Source organism: Pseudophryne corroboree, chromosome 4, assembly GCF_028390025.1.
Source record: "Pseudophryne corroboree isolate aPseCor3 chromosome 4, aPseCor3.hap2, whole genome shotgun sequence".
Classification (NCBI taxonomy): domain Eukaryota; kingdom Metazoa; phylum Chordata; class Amphibia; order Anura; family Myobatrachidae; genus Pseudophryne; species Pseudophryne corroboree.
In genome coordinates this window covers 330,520,738-330,544,083 of record NC_086447.1, presented here as the reverse complement: position 1 = coordinate 330,544,083, position 23,346 = coordinate 330,520,738, and the positions used below count along the sequence as shown (strand labels likewise).

Below are 23,346 nucleotides of genomic sequence, written 5' to 3'. Positions count from 1 at the left end.
ATTAAATTTTATTATTTAATGAATATGTTTTATATGTACAAATAAATTTAGAATCAGTCTGACCACTCCCCCCTGGCATTCTCTTCTTTACCCCTGGTGCGCCAAGGTTTTTTCCTATTTATTCAGTCCACACTAGTAAGGGTACTAGTTTACCTATGGGCTGCACCATTCTCTACTAATCAAATTATACCCCATATCTTCCTTTTTCTCTGTCTTTTCACACCATTATTTCTTCCTATCTTTTTCAAATTAACGTCCTTATAAACCTAAAGGGGTTGCGCAGATAGTATTTGTCCTTATACGCAACTGCGGGCATCATAACACTCTGTGGTCCACGCAGTAAGGACTGGTACGGGACTGCATGCGCTCAGTTTGCTGATTTTTCGCTCCTAACATCCGTTCTTTCAGCCGCGTGCACCACTGAATCAGGCCCTATGAGAGGGGCTGACTAGATGGGCCAAGTGATTCTGATCTGCCGTCAAATTCTATGCTTCTATGACTGCCCGGAAAAAATATTGGAGAAAAAAAAAAAAAAAACTGTTGTTTTTCACACCCAATGCTTTTCGACGGTAATTGGATACCCCTATTAGAAGATGCACAAACATACGGTAGAAATAAAATACAACTTTTATTGGGTATTTATAAAATATTCATCAGAACAGCGCTAGTGAAATATTCAAGACATACAAGTATAAAATAAAAGCAAATAGTTACGTGTACAAAGTAGGAAAAAATAAGAATTTACTTACCGATAATTCTATTTCTCGTAGTCCGTAGTGGATGCTGGGGACTCCGTCAGGACCATGGGGTTTAGCGGCTCCGCAGGAGACCGGGCACAATAATAAAAGCTTTAGGATCAGGTGGTGTGCACTGGCTCCTCCCCCTATGACCCTCCTCCAAGCCTCAGTTAGGATACTGTGCCCGGACGAGCGTGCATAATAAGGAAGGATATTGAATCCCGGGTAAGACTCATACCAGCCACACCAATCACACCGTACAACCTGTGATCTGAACCCAGTTAACAGTATGATAACAACGAAGGAGCCTCTGAAAAGATGGCTCACAACAAGAATAACCCGATTTTTGTAACAATAACTATGTACAAGTATTGCAGACAATCCGCACTTGGGATGGGCGCCCAGCATCCACTACGGACTACGAGAAATAGAATTATCGGTAAGTAAATTCTTATTTTCTCTAACGTCCTAAGTGGATGCTGGGGACTCCGTCAGGACCATGGGGATTATACCAAAGCTCCCAAACGGGCGGGAGAGTGCGGATGACTCTGCAGCACCGAATGAGAGAACTCCAGGTCCTCCTCAGTCAGGGTGTGCCCCTGACCAAGTAGCAGCTCGGCAAAGTTGTAAAGCCGAGACCCCTCGGGCAGCCGCCCAAGATGAGCCCACTTCCTTGTGGAATGGGCTTTTACTGATTTTGGCTGTGGCAAGCCTGCCACAGAATGTGCAAGCTGAATTGTACTACAAATCCAGCGAGCAATCGTCTGCTTAGAAGCAGGAACACCCATCTTGTTGGGTGCATACAGGCTAAACAGCGAGTCAGATTTTCTGACTCCAGTCGTCCTGGAAACATATATTTTCAGGGCCCTGACAACGTCAAGTAACTTGGAGTCCTCCAAGTCCCTAGTAGCCGCAGGTACCACAATAGGTTGGTTCATGTGAAAAACAGAAAACACCTTAAGGAGAAATTGAGGACGAGTCCTCAATTCTGCCCTGTCAGAATGAAAAATTAAGTAAGGGCTTTTATATGATAAGGCCGCCCATTCTGACACACGCCTGGCTGAAGCCAGGGCTAATAGAATCTTCACCTTCCATGTGAAATATTTTAATTCCACAGTGGTGAGTGGATCAAACCAATGTGACTTTAGGAAACTCAAAACAACATTGAGATCCCAAGGTGCCACTGGGGGCACAAAAGGAGGCTGTATATGCAGTACCCCTTTTACAAACGTCTGAACTTCAGGCACTGAAGCCAGTTCTTTCTGGAAGAAATTTGACAGGGTCGACTCGAAATTTGAACCTTAATGGACCCTAATTTTAGGCCCATAGACAGTCCTGTTTTCAGGAAATGTAGGAAACGACCCAGTTGGAATTCCTCTGTAGGGACCTTCTTGGCCTCACACCACGCAACATATTTTCGCCAAATGCGGTGAAAATGTTTTGCGGTTACATCCTTCCTGGCTTCGACCAGGGTAGGGATGACTTCATCTGGAATGCCCTTTCAGGATCCGGCGTTCAACTGCCATGCCGTCAAACGCAGCCGCGGTAAGTCTTGGAACAGACAAGGCCCCTGCTGGAGCAGGTCCTTTCTTAAAGGTAGAGGCCACGGTTCTTCCGTGAGCATCTCTTGAAGTTCCGGGTACCAAGTCCTTCTTGACCCATCCGGAACCACAAGTATCGTTCTTACTCATCTCCTTCTTATGATTCTCAGTACTTTTGGTATGAGATGCATAGGAGGGAACACATACCCTGACTGGTACACCCACAGTGTTACCAGAGCGTCCACCGCTATTGCCTGAGGGTCCCTTGACCTGGCGCAATATTTGTCTAGTTTTTTGTTCAGGCGGGACGCCATCATGTCCACCTTTGGTTTTTCCCAACGGTTTACAATCATGTGGAAGACTTCCCGCTGAAGTCCCCACTCTCCCGGGTGGAGGTTATGCCTGCTGAGGAAGTTTGCTTCCCAGTTTTCCACTCCCGGAATTAACACTGCTGAGAGTGTTATCACATGATTTTTCGCCCAGCGAAGAATCCTTGCAGTTTCTGCCATTTCCCTCCTGCTTCATGTGCCGCCCTGTCTGTTTACGTGGGCGACTGCCGTGATGTTGTCCCACTGGATCAATACCAGCTGACCTTGAAGCAGAGGTCTTGCTAAGCTTAGAGCCTTGTAAATTGCCCTTAGCTCCAGTATATTTATGTGGAGAGAAGTCTCCAGACTTGATCACACTCCCTGGAAATTTTTTCCTTGTGTGACTGCTCCCCAGCCACTCAGGCTGGCATCCGTGGTCACCAGGACCCAGTCCTGAATGTCGAATCTGCGGCCCTTTCATAGATGAGCACTCTGCAGCCACCGCAGAAGAAAACACCCTTGTCCTTGGAGACAGGGTTATCCGCTGATGCATCTGAAGATGCGATCCGGACCATTTTCCCAGCAGATTCCACTGAAAGGTTCTTGCGTGAAAACTACCGAATGGGATCGCTTTGTAAGAAACCACCATTTTTCACAGGACCCTTGTGCAATGATGCACTGATACTTTTCCTGGTTTTAGGAGGTTCCTGACTAGCTCGGATAACTCCCTGGTCTTCTTCTCCGGGAGAAAACATCCTTTCCTGGACTGTGTCCAGAATCATTCCTAGGAACATTAGACGTGTCGTCGGAAAAAGCTGCGATTTTGGAATATTTAGAATCCACTCGTGCTGTCGTAGAACTACTTGAGATAGTGCTACTCCGACCGCCAACTGTTCTCTGGACCTTGCCCTTATCAGGAAAGCGTCCATATTTCTTTTAGGAAGAATCATCATTTCGGCCATTACCATGGTAAAGACCCGGGGTGCCGTGGACAATCCAAACGGCAGCGTCTGAACTGATAGTGACAGTTCTGTACCACGAACCTGAGATACCCTTGGTGAGAAGGGCAAAATTTGGACATGTAGGTAAGCGTCCCTGATATCCAGTGACACCATATCGTCCTGGTTCGCTATCACTGCTCTGAGTGACTCCATCTTGATTTGAACCCTTGTATGTAATTGTTCAAATCTTATAGATCTCACTGAGCCGTTTGGCTTCAGTACCACAATATAGTGTGGAATAATACCCCTTCCCTTGTTGTAGGAGGGGTACTTTGATTATCACCTGCTGGGAATACAGCCTGTGAATTTTTTTCCAATACTGCCTCCCTGTCGGAGGGAGACGTTGGTAAAGCAGACTTCAGGAACTTGTGAGGGGAAGACGTCTCGAATTTCCAATGTACACCTGGGATACTACGTGTAGGATCCAGGAGTCCACTTGCGAGTGAGCCCACTGCGTGCTGAAAATCTTGAGATGACCCCCCACCGCACCCGAGTCCGCTTGTATGGCCCCAGCGTCATGCTGCGGACTTGGCAGAAGCTGTGGAGGACTTCTGTTCCTGGGAATGGGCTGCCTGCTGCAGTCTTCTTCCCTTTCCTCTAACCCTGGGCAGATATGACTGGCCTTTTGCCCGCCTGCCTTTATGGGTACGAAAGGACTGAGACTGAAAAGACTGTGTCCTTTTCTGCTGAGATGTGACTTGGGGTAACAAAAGTGGATTTTCCAGCTGTTGCCATGGCCACCAGGTCCGATGGACCGCCCCTTTATACGGCAATACTTCCATGTGCCGTCTGGAATCTGCATCACCTGACCACTGTCGTGTCTATAAACATCGTCTGGCAGATATGGACATCACATCTACTCTTGATGCCAGAATGCAAATATCCCTCTGCGCATCTCGCATATATAGAAATGCATCCTTAAAATGCTCTATAGTCAATAAAATATTGTTCCTGTCAAGGGTATCAATATTTTCAGTCAGGAAATCCGACCAAGCCCCCCCAGCGCTGCACATCCAGGCTGAGGCGATTGCTGGTCGTAGTATAACACCAGTATGTGTGTATATACTTTTTAGGATATTTTTCAGCTTCCTATCAGCTGGCTCTTTGAGGGCGGCCGTATCTGGAGACGGTAACGCCACTTGTTTTTATAAGCGTGTGAGCGCCTTATCCACCCTAAGGTGCGTTTCCCAACTCGCCCTCACTTCTGGCGGGAAAGGGTATACCTCCAATAATTTTCTATCGGAGGAAACCCACGTATCATCACACACTTTAATTTATCTGATTCAGGAAAAACTACAAGTAGATTATTCCCACCCTACATAATACCCTTATTTGTGGTACTTGTAGTATCAGAAATATGTAACACCTCCTTCATTGCCCTTAACATGTAACGTGTGGCCCTAAAGGAAAATACGTTTGTTTCTTCACCGTCGACACTGAAGTCAGTGTCCGTGTCTGTGTCGACCAACTGAGGTAAATGGGCGTTTTTACAAGCCCCTGACGGTGTCTGAGACGCCTGGACAGGTACTAATTTGTTTGCCGGCCGTCTCATGTCGTCAACCGACCTTGCATCGTGTTGACATTATCACGTAATTCCTAAATAAGCCATCCATTCCGGTGTCGACTTCCTAGAGAGTGACATCACCAATACAGGCAATTTGCTCCGCCTCCTCACCAACATCGTCCTCCTACGTGTCGACACACATGTACCGACACACAGCACACACACAGGGAATGCTCTGATAGAGGACAGGACCCCACTAGCCCTTTGGGGAGACAGAGGGAGAGTTTGCCAGCACACACCAAAAACGCTATAATTATACAGGGACAACCCCTTATACAAGTGTTTTCCCTTATAGCATTTTCACATATGTAATCATATCGCCAAATAAGTGCCCCCCCTCTCTGTTTTAACCCTGTTTCTGTAGTGCAGTGCAGGGGAGAGCCTGGGAGCCTTCCTCACAGCAGAGCTGAGCAGGAAAATGGCGCCGTGTGCTGAGGAGAATAGGCCCCGCCCCCTAAAACGGCGGGCTCTTCTCCCGGAGTTTGTGAGATTTGGCAGGGGTTAAATACATCCATATAGCCTCAAGGGCTATATGTGATGTATTTTAGCCATAAAAAAGGTATAATACATTGCTGCCCAGGGCGCCCCCCCCAGCGCCCTGCACCCTCAGTGACCGCTGGTATGAAGTGTGCTGACAACAATGGCGCACAGCTGCAGTGCTGTGCGCTACCTTATGAAGACTGAAAGTCTTCTGCCGCCTGTTTCTGGACCTCTGGACCTCTTCAACTTCGGCATCTGCAAGGGGGGTCGGCGGCACGGCTCCGGGACGAACCCCAGGGTGAGACCTGTGTTCCGACTCCCTCTGGAGCTAATGGTGTCCAGTAGCCTAAGAAGCAAATCCATCCTGCACGCAGGTGAGTTTACTTCTCTCCCCTAAGTCCCTCGTAGCAGTGAGCCTGTTGCCAGCAGGACTCACTGAAAATAAAAAACCTAACTTAAACTTTTATTCTAAGCAGCTCAGGAGAGCCACCTAGATTGCACCCTTCTCGGCCGGTCACAAAAATCTAACTGAGGCTTGGAGGAGGGTCATAGGGGGAGGAGCCAGTGCACACCACCTGATCCTAAAGCTTTTATTATTGTGCCCTGTCTCCTGCGGAGCCGCTAAACCCCATGATCCTGACGGAGTCCCCAGCATCCACTTAGGACGTTAGAGAAAAGTGAGTATTTAAAATAAATGTACACCACTGGGTGTACCTGCGTATGTATCACATTCAGTTTTATGTGGTAAGCAGAAAAGGACTAGTTTGGTCAGCTGTGCACTCCTACACAATACACTGACTGGTGCATAAACCAAAGTGTTGCTGCTCATCTAGAATATCAGATTATATCACTTTTACACAAAATCCCGGGTCTGACCCAGGACTTACCCCTTTCACACTGAGGTGCAGACCCAGGATATTCCAGAGCCAGCGCCATCTACACTGCACACGGGTGCAGTCTCTTTAGGCCGGTGCTTAGAGATGACTATGTAGGGTAAGTACAGTAACAGCAGACCAGAGGCAGGGGCAGAACCAGTGTACACTGTTCTAAAACTTACTAGTTGTCTAACAATGCAGTATAGTTTCCCAATTTTGCACAATCACATAATCATACATAAGGCGGTATGCTAATAGCAGCGGTACTTTCCTGCTGCTAGTAGGATCGTCGGGGGCTATCCTATTAGCCCAGATGCTGGCATCGTTTTCTAAAAGATTTTAAACTAATATAAGAGGACATGTAAGCCTGTACATGAACGTTTTGGCCAGTATAAGTAACATTTTAGCTCACCTTCTTGTATTGCTTCTCAGAGCTGTCAAAACTCTGACTGTCTGTAGCTTTGAAAGCAGTCTCACCTCCAGGGCCTGGTAGAGAAAGATCATCATGCATATCAAGTATGATCACTCCAAACTGATCTGAGCTATTAGACATGTCAGCCAACTCTGTTGTTATATTTATCCCTATAATGATATGTGACTATACCATTCAATAACAATAGGATGAATACAGTTCCACAGAACAACAGGCTACTGTCCCAGGCTTCCTTTCCAGGAATAGCCAAGAAACTTTCAATTCCACAGGTTACAGTAATGGGAAAGGAAAAAAAATTGCGTCTCTGATGCCTTTTATCGCCGCCCCCCATCAGAAATGTATTTAATATTAAGGCTGATGCAAGGAATTGTAAATGAATTCACTCAAATAATTGAATACCCAGATGTTTGTGCGCCACTACCCAACACCACCTCATTTATCATGTGCATGGTAAAGAAAAACTGGCACAAAATCATAAAATGGTATAAAACTAATACATTCAACATTAACCCATTCCCGCTTATATTGTAAACACAGCCCTGCCCCAAATACCCCGGCTGGGAATACACTTAATCTGCAAATCAGTTTGCAGTTATATAGTACTGAATACAATGGCAATAGAGAGGGCATTACACATCTAACAAGAGAAGCAGATCAGAAGCTCCTATGGCTTCACTAACCAAATTGTGACCTGTGAAAAATTATCAAAATAGGTGAAAATAGGATTTTGGTACTTACCAGGTAAATCCTTTTCTTTGAATCCATAGGGGGCACTGGAGTACTCTTGGGATATGGACGGCTTCCACCGGAAGAAGGCACTGAATAAATTAATTTTGAGACTACTCCTCCCCTCCATATCCTGCAGCACTTCAGTGTTTTTTACTGAGCCGAACAGGATCGATAGAGAGCTTGACAAAAGGAGAATTACATATAGTCTCACAGACAACAATAAAGTTGACACAACGTAACAGACAACTAAACAGTTGACACCATAACTGATTAACCCTTGTTAAATTTAAACCAGTCGTGAAAGTGTGTTACCATAAGAACCACTGAACTCCTAAAACAGGTAAACTGCTCTGGGTGGGCGTCCAGTGCCCCCTATGGATTCAAAGAAAAGGATTTACCTGGTAAGTACCAAAATCCTATTTTCTTTTTCATCCACTAGGGGTCACTGGAGTACTCTTGGGATGTACCAAAGTCTCCTCCGTGGCGGGAGAGCTGTTTGGCACTTGTAACACTAAACGGCCAAAGCTAGATGCTGATGCCGCGAACGTATCAAACTTGTAAAAGCGCACAAACGTGTGCACTGACGACCAAGTAGCCGCACGGCAAAGCTGTGTCGTAGAAGCCCCACGACTCGCTGCCCATGACGTCCCCACAGAACGTGTGGAATGAGCTGTTACTGAAGTAGGTGGCTGTAACTTAGCATAAAGGTAAGCCTGACGTATAGTCAGTTTGATCCATCTGGATAAGGTCTGCTTAGAGGCTGGCCAACCCCTCTTAGCTGCGTCATAGAGAACAAACAACGTATCTGTCTTACGCAGAGTAGACGTTCGGGAAACATAGATGCGCAATGCGCGAACTACATCCAACGTTCCAGAATCTCCTGTTAACACAGGAACTACTATTGGTTGATTGATGTGAAAAGACGACACTACTTTTGGTAGAAAAACGGGATTCGTCCGAAGTTCCGCTCTGTCATCATGAAAAATTAAATACGGTGACTTGCATGACAAGGCACCCAAATCTGAAACACGCTTAGCCGAGGCTAAGGCTAAAAGAAAAATCGTTTTCCAAGTGAGAAATTTAATATCCACTTGTTGTAAGGGTTCAAAGTAATCGGACTGTAAGAAATCTAAAACCAGATTCAAGTCCCATGGTGCTGTAGGTGGAATGAAAGGAGGCTGTATCCTCTTTACACCCTGTAGAAACGTATGTATTGACTGCAACGAGGCCAATTTCCTTTGAAAATAAATTGACAACGCAGATACCTGCACCTTTAGTGTGGAAAGACGTAGTCCTCCATCTAACCCCATCTGTAAAAATAACAAAAGACGGGATAATTTAAAAGACGATGTCGGAAATTTCCGAGCTTCACACCAACCTATATAAGTACGCCAAATTCTATAATAATGAGCTGCCGTAACCGGCTTCCTAGCTCGTACCATGGTTGGTATAACAGACTCAGGAATGCCCTCTTTCCTTAAGATGGCCTTTTCAACAGCCACCCCGTCAAACGCAGCCGCGCTAAATCGGGGTAGAGGAACGGACCCTGTTGTAACAGGTCCGGACGTAGTGGGAGTGGCCATGGATCGTCTGCGAGTAACCCGAGAAGATCCGAGAACCAAGCCCTCCGAGGCCAATGAGGCGCTATTAGAATGACTGTGACGAACCCTCTCTTGATCCGTTTTAGCACCAGCGGGAGCAGCGGAAACGGTGGAAACAGATACACAAGGCTGTATGGCCACGTGGCTGTGAGAGCATCCACCGCCACTGCCCTTGGATCTCTTGTTCTGGACACATATCTTGACACCTGATGATTGTGGCGGGATGCCATTAGATCCACCTGAGGGTAACCCCACTTCTGGATCAACATCTGAAAAACTTCTGGATTTAATGCCCACTCTCCTGGATGAAAATCCCGACGACTGAGAAAATCTGCCTCCCAGTTGTCCACTCCAGGAATGAACACTGCCGATAATATCACCTGGTGATATTCGGCCCATCTGAGGATCCGAGCTACTTCCCGCATAGCCATGCGGCTTCTCGTTCCTCCTTGTTTGTTTATGTATGCGACTGCCGTCGCATTGTCTGACTGCACCTGCACAGTCTGAAAACGAAACATGTACACCGCTTGTCTTAGAGCATTGTAAATCGCCCTGAGTTCCAGAACATTTATGGATAGCGATCTTTCGTGATCCGCCCAGAGGCCCTGGAGCCGATAACTCTGAACTACAGCTCCCCAACCTCTGAGACTTGCGTCCGTTGTCAGAATTATCCAATTCGCGACTCCGAATCGTCTCCCTGCAGATAGATTGTGTATTTTTAACCACCAGAGAAGAGACACCCTGACTTGTGGTGACAACCTCACCCTGTGGTGCAGCTGCAGATGTGATCCCGACCACTGTGCTAACACCTCCAGTTGAAACGGACGTGAGTGAAATCTTCCGAACTGAAGTGCTTCGAAAGCCGCCACCATTGTGCCTAAAAGGCGAATGCACAAATGTACTGAGACTGTGCGTGGCTTGAGCACTAATTGCACCAGATGACGAATGCCCTGTACTTTCTGTTGTGGCAAGTAAACCCTTTGTTTTACTGTATCGAGAATCATCCCTAGGAATTGAAGTCGTTGACACGGAATTAGATGTGATTTCTTTAAACTGACTATCCAACCGTGCTGAACTAGTACATTGTACGTTAGCAAGGCATGTTGGAGAAGCAATTGTTGAGACGGAGCCTTTATGAGTAGATCGTCTAAATACGGAACAATTATTACCCCTAGGGACCTGAGATGAGCTGTCATCACGGACATTACCTTGGTGAATACCCGAGGCGCTGATGAGAGGCCAAACGGTAGAGCCTGAAATTGGTAATGGTCTCGCCTTATCGCAAACCTTAAAAAACTTTGGTGAGGTGGCCAAATCGGAATGTGCAAATACGCATCCTTGAGATCTAGTGCAATCATGAATTCCTGTGGCTCTAACCCTGCAATTACTGACCTGAGAGATTCCATCTTGAATCTGTGGTAAGTGACGTAATGATTGAGACCTTTTAGGTTCAATATTGGCCTGACTGAGCCATCTGGTTTTGGTACCAGAAACAGACTGGAATAATAACCCTGCCCCTGTTCCTGCACAGGGACTGGAATTATCACTGCAGCATTCAGCAGAGACTGAATGGCAACCTGCAGAACTGCTTTCTTGTCGTCCGACACAGGCAGTCCTGTCGTGAAAAATCTTCCTGTCGGAAGATAATCGAACTCTATTTTGTAACCCTCTAATACTAAATTGCGGATCCACCCATCTGTGGACGTCTGCAGCCACGCCCCCTGAAAGCTCTGAAGGCGTGCTCCCACAATTGGGGATCCGAGATGGGCTGGGAGCCCGTCATGCCACTGGTTTGTTAGTGGTCTTGGTGTCTTGACGACGTGCATTGGATTGTCGGGCACTACGTCCCCGACCTCTTCTGCCCGGCGTGACTGCTCCTGTGCCCTGCCCACGAAAGGGCTGAGTTCTAAAGGATTTGAACGCCGGACCAGAATATTTCCGTTTAGGTATAGTTGTAGGCGAAGGAAGAAAAACAGACTTCCCTCCAGTAGCCTCAGAAATCCATTTGTCCAATTCAGGACCAAAAAGTTTCTCGCCATCATAAGGCAATGCCTCTATACCTTTTTTAACCTCCGTCTCCGCCTGCCACGAACGCAGCCAAAGTGCTCGTCGTACTATGACTAGCGATGAGGACAGGCGAGAAGTAAGCTGACAGACGTCAGTAGAAGCTGTACATAAATATTCAGCAGCTTCCCAGATTTGATCTGCGAGAAGTATAAGATGATCATCTTGCAGAGCCGACTTGAGCTCTTTTATCCATACCATTAAAGCTTTAGTAACCCAAATGCCAACCAACCCAGGTCTTAACAGCACTCCAGTTGCTGTATACATGGACCTTAGCATAGCCTCTATTTTACGATCTGCAGGGTCTTTAAGTGTAGTAGCAGTTGGTACTGGTATGGTTAACTTCCTCGTAAGTTTAGATACGGATGAATCCACCAATGGTGGGTTCTCCCATGTAGCTGTCATGGCCTCTGGAAACGGGTAACTCGATTTAAATCTACGAGGAATAGAAAACCGTTTGTCCGGATTTTTCCGTGACTCCAGTAACATTTTATTAAGAGATTCCGAGATAGGGAAACACATCGGAGATCTCTGTCGTTTAGTAAAGACTACTTCATCATTCGTCAGTGGCTCCTCAGTTTCTGTAAACTCCAGCGACTGACGAACTGCTCTGATGAGATTGTCAATACCTGGGCTGTCAAAGTCGTCACCTTCTGACTGTTGTTCTATTTCGCCCTCCTCATACTCCTGTTCAGTGAGATCTAGTATCCCAGAGACAGGAAAATTAGTAGGAAAAGGAAACTTATCTTTTCCACTCAAGGTGGACTTATGACCAGTTTGAGATTCTCCAGGTAACTCAAATGGTCTCATTTTAAACTCAGATCTTGCCGCCTCTCTTTCTTCACGAGAGGCGGCCAGCTCTGATTGTAAACCAACTAATACATCTGCAAGTAAAGCCCACGGAGGGTCCTGAGATGCTGGCTTTACTTCTGGAATGGAAATCGTATTTATGGCTGTATTAACAACACATGCTGTACATGTGGTGGATCCATCAGGCAACACACTCTTACAGACATGACATGACAAATGTTTCTTAGATTTTGCTGGTGTCTTACTCATTATGACAGACAATACAAACTCCACACAGACAGACTGCACGACTCAGTAATAACACCAAAGTTCCTGGTATATATCTTAGGCAAGTGCAGTGCCTGCTAATACGAAAACTGACCCCAAAATTCCCCTAGTACCACTCTTAGCTGAGATGTAAAATAGGAAACCTGGAACAGACAGGAGAACATTAAACATACTAAGCACCAAGTTTTTTTCTTAAAACTTAACACTGCCCAATACTGTTAAAGTCTCCCCCCCCACTCCCACGACCTCCGTGTACAGCACCGGGTCTGGGCCTGTGGAAGTTTTTGCAAAGGGCCGTGTGAGCGGCCTGTCCTGTAGGCCCCGGACAACGGAACTCCTCGGCTGCTGCGGGCGGATGGCGGAAGCAGAGAGCGTGCTGCATAGAGCCGTGGAGCGGCCTATGCACACGTGCTCCCGCCCGCCACACATAGCATGGCGGCGTGTCTGTGTAGCCAAGCAGCGCTGCTGCTGCGCAGGGAGCAGCGGTCTCCTAGGATGCTGGGGGCCGGAGAGTGAGAGCGCGCCGCATGGACCGTGAAGCGGCCCATGTACACGCGCTCCGGGCAGCGGTGAGTACCAAACAATCCCCCACAGTGGAGCGGCAGCAAGCGCTGACCGCCCCAACCCAACATACCTGGACCGTGACAGAAGTCTATGACGGGGCTTTCATCCAAGCTCCGTCCAGCTTTCCTGCAGGCAGCCTGCAAGTGGAGTGAGGGAGCTCTTTACAGAGAGGTCCGACACTCACGGCTACTCAGCCGCTTCCACTGTCCCTGACCCACGCCTGTTAGAAGGGGGGAAAGGACGTGGAAATTGAAGAAAAAAAAACTTAGAAAAAAATTCCAAAACTTTGTGGACGAGCTCCACTATGCCTTCTAACTGTGTCGAGCACAGAAAAAACACTGAAGTGCTGCAGGATATGGAGGGGAGGAGTAGTCTCAAAATTAATTTATTCAGTGCCTTCTTCCGGTGGAAGCCGTCCATATCCCAAGAGTACTCCAGTGACCCCTAGTGGATGAAAAAGAAAAAGAGTTTATGAAGCATAAAAGCATGTTAGCAAAACCTGGAAAGGAATCCTGAATCCTGCTTATTTCTTTTATGAACTACTAACCAGAAATGGAAAACATACGTATACACAGAACAGTGGCAAGTATGGAATGACTTTATGACAGAAAAGGAGTCCTCTTATTCCCGGGTGGTCTTCAGGTTGCAGACTGTCGGGATCCCGGCGCACAGTATACCGGCGCCGGAATCCCGACAGCCGGCATACCGACAGTTTATCTCTCTCGTGGGGGTCCACGACCCCCCCTGGAGGGAGAATAAATAGTGTGGCGCGCGTAGCGCGCCCCCGTGCCCGCAGCGTGGCAAGCCCGCACGGGGCTCATTTGCACTTGCCACGCTGTCGGTATGCCGGCGGTCGGGCTTCCGGCGCCGGTATGCTGGTCGCCGGGAGCCCAGCCACCGGCATACCACACCCCTTATTCCCCATATCTCACAATACAAACATAGCACACAAGAAGAAACACATATACAGTAAGTGTTAAGTACAGAACCCAGCAAGTAAATATCTATACTATCTATCTTTTTCATATAGTTATTGCTTAAATTTGTATGTATTGATTTGCTCACCAATACAAAGCGTAATGGAATTTGCTGCGCTATATAAGAAACTGTTAATAAATATATGCATTTGAATATCTAGGCAAAATGTATGATTTTTATTTCATACTACAATTCAGACTCTCTTTAAAAAAGTTATTTTTCTTTTAAATATGAAAAAAATAAGAATTTACTTACCGATAATTCTATTTCTCGTAGTCCGTAGTGGATGCTGGGAACTCCGTAAGGACCATGGGGAATAGACGGGCTCCGCAGGAGACTGGGCACAAAAGTAAAGCTTTAGGACTACCTGGTGTGCACTGGCTCCTCCCCCCATGACCCTCCTCCAAGCCTCAGTTAGGATACTGTGCCCGGACGAGCGTACACAATAAGGAAGGATTTATGAATCCCGGGTAAGACTCATACCAGCCACACCAATCACACGGTACAACCTGTGATCTGAACCCAGTTAACAGCATGATAACAGAGGAGCCTCTGGGTAGATGGCTCACAACAACAATAACCCGATTTAGTTAACAATAACTATGTACAAGTATTGCAGACAATCCGCACTTGGGATGGGCGCCCAGCATCCACTACGGACTACGAGAAATAGAATTATCGGTAAGTAAATTCTTATTTTCTCTGACGTCCTAGTGGATGCTGGGAACTCCGTAAGGACCATGGGGATTATACCAAAGCTCCCAAACGGGCGGGAGAGTGCGGATGACTCTGCAGCACCGAATGAGAGAACTCCAGGTCCTCCTCAGCCAGGGTATCAAATTTGTAGAATTTAGCAAACTTATTTGCCCCTGACCAAATAGCTGCTCGGCAAAGTTGTAAAGCCGAGACCCCTCGGGCAGCCGCCCAAGATGAGCCCACCTTCCTTGTGGAATGGGCTTTTACAGATTTTGGCTGTGGCAGGCCTGCCACAGAATGTGCAAGCTGAATTGTATTACAAATCCAACGAGCAATAGTCTGCTTAGAAGCAGGAGCACCCAGCTTGTTGGGTGCATACAGGATAAACAGCGAGTCAGATTTTCTGACTCCAGCCGTCCTGGAAACATATTTTCAGGGCCCTGACTATGTCCAACAACTTGGAGTCCTCCAAGTCACTAGTAGCCGCAGGTACCACCATAGGTTGGTCCAGATGAAACGCTGAAACCACCTTAGGGAGAAAATGAGGACGAGTCCTCAATTCCGCCCTGTCTGAATGGAAGATCAGATAAGGGCTTTTACAGGATAAAGCCGCCAATTCTGACACGCGCCTGGCCTAGGCCAGGGCCAACAGCATGACCACTTTCCATGTGAGATATTTTAACTCCACAGATTGAAGTGGTTCAAACCATTGTGACTTTAGGAACCCCAAAACTACATTGAGATCCCAAGGTGCCACTGGAGGCACAAAAGGAGGCTGTATATGCAGTACCCCTTTTACAAACGTCTGAACTTCAGGAACTGAAGCTAGTTCTTTCTAGAAGAAAATTGACAGGGCCGAAATTTGAACCTTAATGGACCCCAATTTTAGGCCCATAGACACTCCTGTTTGCAGGAAATGCAGGAATCGACCTAGTTGAAATTCCTCCATCGGGGCCTTACTGGCCTCGCACCACGCAACATATTTTCGCCTAATGTGGTGATAATGCTTTGCGGTTACATCCTTCCTGGCTTTGATCAGGGTAGGGATGACTTCAACCGGAATGCCTTTTTCCTTCAGGATCCGGCGTTCAACCGCCCTGCCATCAAACGCAGCCGCGGTAAGTCTTGGAATAGATAGGGTCCTTGATGGAGCAGGTCCCTTCTTAGAGGTAGAGGCCACGGGTCCTCCGTGAGCATCTCTTGAAGTTCCGGGTACCAAGTCCTTCTTGGCCAATCCGGAGCCACGAGTATAGTTCTTACTCCCCTCCGTCTTATAATTCTCAATACTTTTGGTAAGAGGAAGAGGAGGGAACCCATACACTGACTGGTACACCCACGGTGTTACCAGAGCGTCCACAGCTATTGCCTGAGGGTCCCTTGACCTGGCGCAATACCTGTCCAATTTTTTGTTTAGGCGGGACGCCATCATGTCCACCTTTGGTTTTTACCAACGGTTTATAATCATGTGGAAGACTTCTGCTGAGGAAGTCTGTTTCCCAGTTGTCCACTCCCGGAATGAACACTGCTGACAATGCTATCACATGATTTTCCGCCCAGCGAAAAATCCTTGCAGCTTCTCTACGTGGGCGACTGCCGTGATGTTGTCCGACTGGATCAGCACCGGCTGACCTTGAAGCAGAGGTCTTGCTTGGCTTAGGGCATTGTAAATGGCCCTTAGCTCCAAGATATTTATGTGAAGTGATGTCTCCAGGCTTGACCACAAGCCCTGGAAATTTCTTCCCTGTGTGACTGCTCCCCAGCCTCGCAGGCTGGCATCCGTGGTCACCAGGACCCAGTCCTGAATGCCGAATCTGCGCCCTCTAGAAGATAAGCACTCTGCAACCACCACAGGAGAGACACCCTTGTCTTTGGTGACAGGGTTATCCGCTGATGCATCTGAAGATGCGATCCGGACCACTTTTCCAGCAGGTCCCACTGGAAAGTTCTTGCGTGGAATCTGCCGAATGGAATTGCTTCGTAGGAAGCCACCATTTTTCCCAGGACCCTTGTGCACTGCTGCACTGACACTTGGCCTGGTTTTAGGAGGTTTCTGACTAGTTCGGATAACTCCCTGGCTTTCTCCTCCTGGAGAAACACCTTTTTCTGGACTGTGTCCAGGATCATCCTTAGGAATAGAAGACGTGTCGTCGGGATCAGCTGCGATTTTGGAATATTAAGAATCCAACCGTGCTGCCGCAACACTACTTGAGATAGTGCTACCCCGACTACCAACCGTTCCCTGGATCTTGCCCTTATCCGGAGATCGTCCAAGTAAGGGATAATTAAAACTCCCTTCCTTCGAAGGAGTATCATCATTTCGGCCATTACTTTGGTAAAGACCCGGGGTGCCGTGGACAAACCAAACGGCAGCGTCTGAAACTGATAGTGACAGTTCTGTACCACAAACCGGAGGTACCCTTGGTGAGAAGGGTAAACTGGGACATGGAGATAAGCATCCTTGATGTCCAGAGACACCATATAATCCCCTTCTTCCAGGTTTGCCATCACCGCTCTGAGTGACTCCATCTTGAATTTGAACCTTTGTATGTAAGTGTTCAAGGATTTCAGATTTAAATTAGGTCTCACAGAGCCGTCCGGCTTCGGTACCACAAACAGCGTGGAATAATACCCCTTTCCCTGTTGTAGGAGGGGTACCTTGATTATCACCTGCTGGGAATACAGCTTGTGAATGGCTTCCCATACCGCCTCCCTGTCGGAGGGAGACGTCGGTAAAGTAGACTTTAGGAAAACGGCGAAGGGGAGACGTCTCGAATTCCAATTTGTACCCCTGAGATACCACCTGAAGGATCCAGAGGTCCCCTGTGAGTGAGCCCACTGCACGCTGAAATTTTTGAGACGGGCCCCCACCGTGCCTGAGTCCGCTTGTAAAGCCCCAGCGTCATGCTGAGGACTTGGCAGAAAACGGGAGAGGGCTTCTGTTCCTGGGAACTGGCTGTTTGCTGCAGCCTTTTTCCTCTCCCTCTGCCACGGGGCAGAAATGAGGAGCCTTTTGCCCGCTTGCCCTTATGGGGCCCAAAGGACTGCGCCTGATAATACGGCGTCTTCTTATGTTGAGAGGCTACCTGGGGTAAAAATGTGGATTTTCCAGCCGTTGCCGTGGCCACCAGGTCTGTTAGACCTACCCCAAATAACTCCTCCCTTTTATAAGGCGATACTTCCATATGTTTGGAATCAGCATCACCTGACCACTGTCTTGTCCATAACCCTCTTCTGGCAGAAATGGACAGCGCACTTACTCTTGATGCCAGTCGGCAAATATCCCTCTGTGCATCACGCATATATAGAAATGCATCTTTTAAATGCTCTATAGTCAGTATTATACTGTCCCTATCTAGGGTATCAATATTGTCAGTCAGGGAATCCGACCAAGCCACCCCAGCACTGCACATCCAGGCTGAGGCGATTGCTGGTCGCAGTATCACACCCGTGTGAGTGTATATACATTTTAGGATATTTTACTGCTTTCTGTCAGCAGGTTCCTTAAGGGCGGCCGTATCCGGGGACGGTAGTGCCACCTGTTAAGACAAGCGTGTGAGCGCTTTATTCACCCTAGGCGGTGTTTCCCAACGTGCCCTATCCTCTGGCGGGAAGGGGTATGATGCTAATAACTTTTTAGGAATTAACAGTTTTTATCGGGGGAAACCCACGCATCATCACACACTTCATTTAATTCCTCAGATGCAGGAAAAACTACAGGCAGTTTTTTCTCACCCAACATAATACCCTTTTTAGTGGTACTGGTATTATCATTATTAGCCTCAATCATGTAACGTGTGGCCCTACTGGAAGTCACATTCGTCTCTTAATCGTCGACACTGGAGTCAGTATCCGTGTCGGCGTCTGTATCTGCCATCTGCGGTAACGGGCGTTTTAGAGCCCCTGATGGCTTTTGAGACACCTGGACAGGCACAGGCTGAGTCGCCGGCTGTCTCATGTCATCAATCTTTTGTAAAGAGCTGACTCACATAATTCCTTCCATAAGCTCATCCACTCAGATGTCGACTCCCTAGGGGGTGACATCTCTGTTACAGGCAATTGCTCCGCCTCCACCTCATTTTCCTCCTCATACATGTCGACACAACGTACCGACACACAGCACACACACAGGGAATGCTCTGATAGAGGACAGGACCCCACTAGCCCTTTGGGGAGACAGAGGGAGAGTATGCCAGCACACACCAGAGCGCTATATATATATATATATATATATATATATATATATATATATATATATATATATTATATATATATATACATACATACAGGGATAACCTTATATAAGTGTTTTTCCCCTTATAGCTGCTGTATTGTTATACTGCGCCTAATTAGTGCCCCCCTCTCTTTTTTAACCCCTTTCTGTAGTGTAGTCACTGCAGGGGAGAGCCAGGGAGCTTCCCTCCAACGGAGCTGTGAGAGAAAATGGCGCCAGTGTGCTGAGGAGATAGGCTCCGCCCCCTTCTCGGCGGCCTTTTCTCCCGTTTTTCTGTGGAATCTGGCAGGGGTTAAAATTCATCCATATAGCCCTGGGGGCTATATGTGATGTATTTTCGCCAGCCAAGGTGTTTTTATTGCTGCTCAGGGCGCCCCCCCTAGCGCCCTGCACCCTCAGTGACCGAAGTGTGCTGAGGAGCAATGGCGCACAGCTGCAGTGCTGTGCGCTACCTTGGTGAAGACAGGATGTCTTCTGCCGCCGATTTTCCGGACCCCTTCTTGCTTCTGGCTCTGTAAGAGGGCCGGCGGCGCGGCTCTGGGACCGAGCTCAGAGGCTGGGCCTGTGTTCGGTCCCTCTGGAGCTAATGGTGTCCAGTAGCCTAAGAAGCCCAATCCACTCTGCACGCAGGTGAGTTCGCTTCTTCTCCCCTTAGTCCCTCGATGCAGTGAGCCTGTTGCCAGCAGGTCACACTGAAAATAAAAAACCTAAAACTAAACTTTCACTAAGAAGCTCAGGAGAGCCCCTAGTGTGCACCCTTCTCGGCCGGGCACAAAAATCTAACTGAGGCTTGGAGGAGGGTCATGGGGGGAGGAGCCAGTGCACACCAGGTAGTCCTAAAGCTTTACTTTTGTGCCCAGTCTCCTGCGGAGCCGCTATTCCCCATGGTCCTTACGGAGTTCCCAGCATCCACTAGGACGTCAGAGAAACATTATTATTGTAATAAACAAATTCCCTTTTCTATAAAATATTCAAAGTCAATCTGAATTAACGGGTACATATATTGAGTATTACTTTACTTTCTTTAAAAATCAATCACTAACATTATTAAGCCCCCTTACCAGATGAGAGCCACCCCTTTAATAAGCTAAAACTCTCCCCAAGCTTGTCAAAGTCCGGAAGAAGTTTGGCCAGCTCCTCAGAATTCGGAAGAGCTTTACCTAGTTTATCTGCAAAAGAAAAAGCATTGGTCAAAACAACATCTATCAAGTAGCACTAGAAGCACATATCTAATACTTTAGCAGGATTTCTAGACAATCAACATGCTCTAAAAATATAGTCCGAGTTCTATGGAAACACTTGCTTAGCATCTCCCAAAGCATACAGCAAGCATCGTTTGGACGCGTGTCATCTGTTGCTAGACCAGAACTTTCTAGGTCATTACCAATGGGTGTAGAGAGTGGAGTTTTAACAAGGGCAATAGCCAGTAGACATAAGGAATACAGAGTATATCTTATTAAACCAAGAGAACAATCTACTACTTAATATTTCCAGGTCAGGTCAGCTTGGGACCTTGGCTGGCATATCTGAATTAGTTCACTATTTAAGATACTAAATGTCTTTTAGCTGGAAAACTATGAATAATCCCGAGGTGTCATCTGTATTCATATGTGCTTGCTGCCAGTGCACCAAGTCAATTTTGGAAAAGTGCCCGTATCAAAATCCATGACTGAAAATGAAATGCAGCAACATTTTCTTCAGCAGGTATTACATCGCTAAAAGGTCATGTTTCCGACCGTGATGGTCTAAGCATTGAGGATTCAAATTGGCAGTGCATGGTGTCACCATATTAGACAGTGATTACTGAGTTTTCAAGCTGAACGGCAGGATTGCAGCATTTTGCGGTAAATGTAAAGCAGCTGCCAAAGAAGATATGAGGTGGTAAATAGGAGCCTTCTGCTCTCCCCTATGAAGAATAAAGCTAGTTAAGAGCTAGGTCTCCTGGATCCATATGCTCACAGAGGCAGTAGGACACATGCCATTTCTCTCTCCACCTCTGCCCAGTGGCTGTAATGATAAAGAGGAAGCAGTGCAAAGGTGATTGGAACAAACAATGATAGAATAAGTGACATGAAAGCAATGCATTAAAGTACATCGCCAGGATACTTTGCCCCCCTGCACCTGGACATCTGCTGGGGTAGTTAGTTATGCCCTGGAATGTGTGATATGTATGAAATTCTTGTATTATATATTAGCCAATTTGCAATACCCAGTAACTGAAGACGATTTTCAGTCCATAAATGCAAATGTTATCATAAATAAAAGGTACAACATATCATTTTCTTTAAATGCAATCATAAAAGATACTGACCAAAATTAATGTGTTCATCTAATTCCCATATAAAATCAGGCACAATCCACTTGTATTCACTGAGATCTGGGAACATATCCTTCCATTGGTCATATGTCTGAAAGATAAGTAAAGTTTGCAGAAACAATAAAGGAAACTTAGATGTACAAGTGAGACATTAAAGCTTTCTAAGCCATTTGTACCAAAGCAATAGCTTAATGTAACTATCAGTATTTCTAACATATGCTGCATTTGCAATTTTGATTTCCTTTAATCAAACGACACAGGCTCATTTTATGTCCAGCATTCATGGGTTCTCGTCTACCCAAGTATGGAATGAACCTCTTGTTCAGCAAGTGTCAAAGGCTATATATGCAGGATACGGCACAAGCCATATTAAGTTCATCACGATAAAAAGTATTATAGGGAAAAAACAACAAAAATTTCAGCACTAGCTAGTGCAATCACAGACACTGGGCAAAGTCATAGTAAGACGTTACATAAACACAGTGGGCAACACAACATAAAAGGATACTTACAATCAGACTATGGGGTCCATCCTATTACCCGCGAAGGGTGCGATGTGCTATTGCCGTGACATTTAAACGCCGGCAATGGTACCCTATCTCGCACCCTTCTCCGGCTGATTTCGGGCTGAATTTGAGCCAAAGTGCTCAGTGCCCTACGGGGCACCGAGCACTTTTGTGCGAATTCGTGCCACCGTTAAGTGCGGCCGCTGCTGCAATGATTCGCACCCGCTATATCATCGTAGCTAATAGGATCGAACCCTATATATGAACATACTCGATCACAACTGAAGAGGTTGCCATGATTTGGGGCGTTTCCCTGATTATACACGTTACCAAATTAATCAAGCATGTTTCAAAGTAACCGCCCACCACTCCTCTTTAGATCTGCCTCTAGCAAATTAATTTGTGCTCTGTGGACACAGTTGAAAATCCTACACCACTTCAAGGTCCGACCTTCTTACCGAATTCATTCACTTAGAATTAGAGCTATGCTGTTTCTCCTGCTGTTTATATGAACCCTTTAAAGGAATTGTTTTCAAATGAAAAAAAATCATGAATGAAGTCTGTACTATATCTTATGTACATATATACATGTGTGTTTCATTTTGAAACATATTCAAAAGTTCTGATTATACGACAAGGAAATTAGAACTATATATTTTAAATAACTACAGTTCTTTGATGGATTAAAGGTATTTTATCGTTCTCATAAATCTTGCAATAATAAACTAACATTATTTCTATATTATACAGTAATAGCACATTTGTAGGCATAATCAGTGTTCGCTTCATATACTACGTTATATTTGCATAACTGTGCCAATGTACTTCCCTAACATAGCTCTAATATATGTGAAGTTGGATATTTCCATAAACCTTTTGGCAGCACAGTTGTGTTACAAAATAAACAAATATTTAGAAGGAATCACAGTCCTTCCTCTTTTGAAACAGCTTAGATTAGATTGATTTATGTAATGAGTGATGGGACATCAAGACGGTTTTTGTTAGACGTGCCATTTTTCTATGTTTGAAGGTTTTCATGGCACTGTGCACCTAGACATGCAGTTGGAAAGTGTAAAATGTAAAAAGCAGGATCATGTAAACCAAGGACTGCACCTATAAATGCTCTGTCTTCACACATTTATCTGATTTAAATAATCTTATGCAAAAGCAATGCTTCCAAATCCACCCCAAAACATCCATTGGGCCTTTCCAAACATATACACCACCAATGATACCATCTCAGCCTGCCGATTCCATGTAAAAATAAGAATTTACTTACCGATAATTCTATTTCTCGTAGTCTGTAGTGGATGCTGGGGACTCCGTCAGGACCATGGGGAATAGCGGCTCCGCAGGAGACAGGGCACAAAAGTAAAAGCTTTAGGATCAGGTGGTGTGCACTGGCTCCTCCCCCCATGACCCTCCTCCAAGCCTCAGTTAGGATACTGTGCCCGGACGAGCGTACACAATAAGGAAGGATTTTGAATCCCGGGTAAGACTCATACCAGCCACACCAATCACACTGTACAACCTGTGATCTGAACCCAGTTAACAGCATGATAACAGCGGAGCCTCTGAAAAGATGGCTCACAACAATAATAACCCGATTTTTGTAACAATAACTATGTACAAGTATTGCAGACA

The 23,346-nt window shown here is 46.4% G+C and overlaps 1 protein-coding gene across 2 annotated transcripts in view; it reads right to left on the bottom strand.

Moving 5' to 3' along the window:
* Window positions 1-23,346, bottom strand: part of OPA1 (OPA1 mitochondrial dynamin like GTPase) — a 255,182-nt gene that overhangs the window by 181,559 nt on the left and 50,277 nt on the right. For both annotated transcript variants that reach the window (XM_063916412.1, XM_063916413.1), the window contains exons 3-5: window positions 21,191-21,287; window positions 19,941-20,048; window positions 6,919-6,992 (exon numbers count right to left, since the gene is read on the bottom strand). In XM_063916412.1, the coding sequence (XP_063772482.1) occupies window positions 6,919-6,992; window positions 19,941-20,048; window positions 21,191-21,287 (279 nt within the window). The remainder of the gene's footprint in view (window positions 1-6,918; window positions 6,993-19,940; window positions 20,049-21,190; window positions 21,288-23,346) is intronic.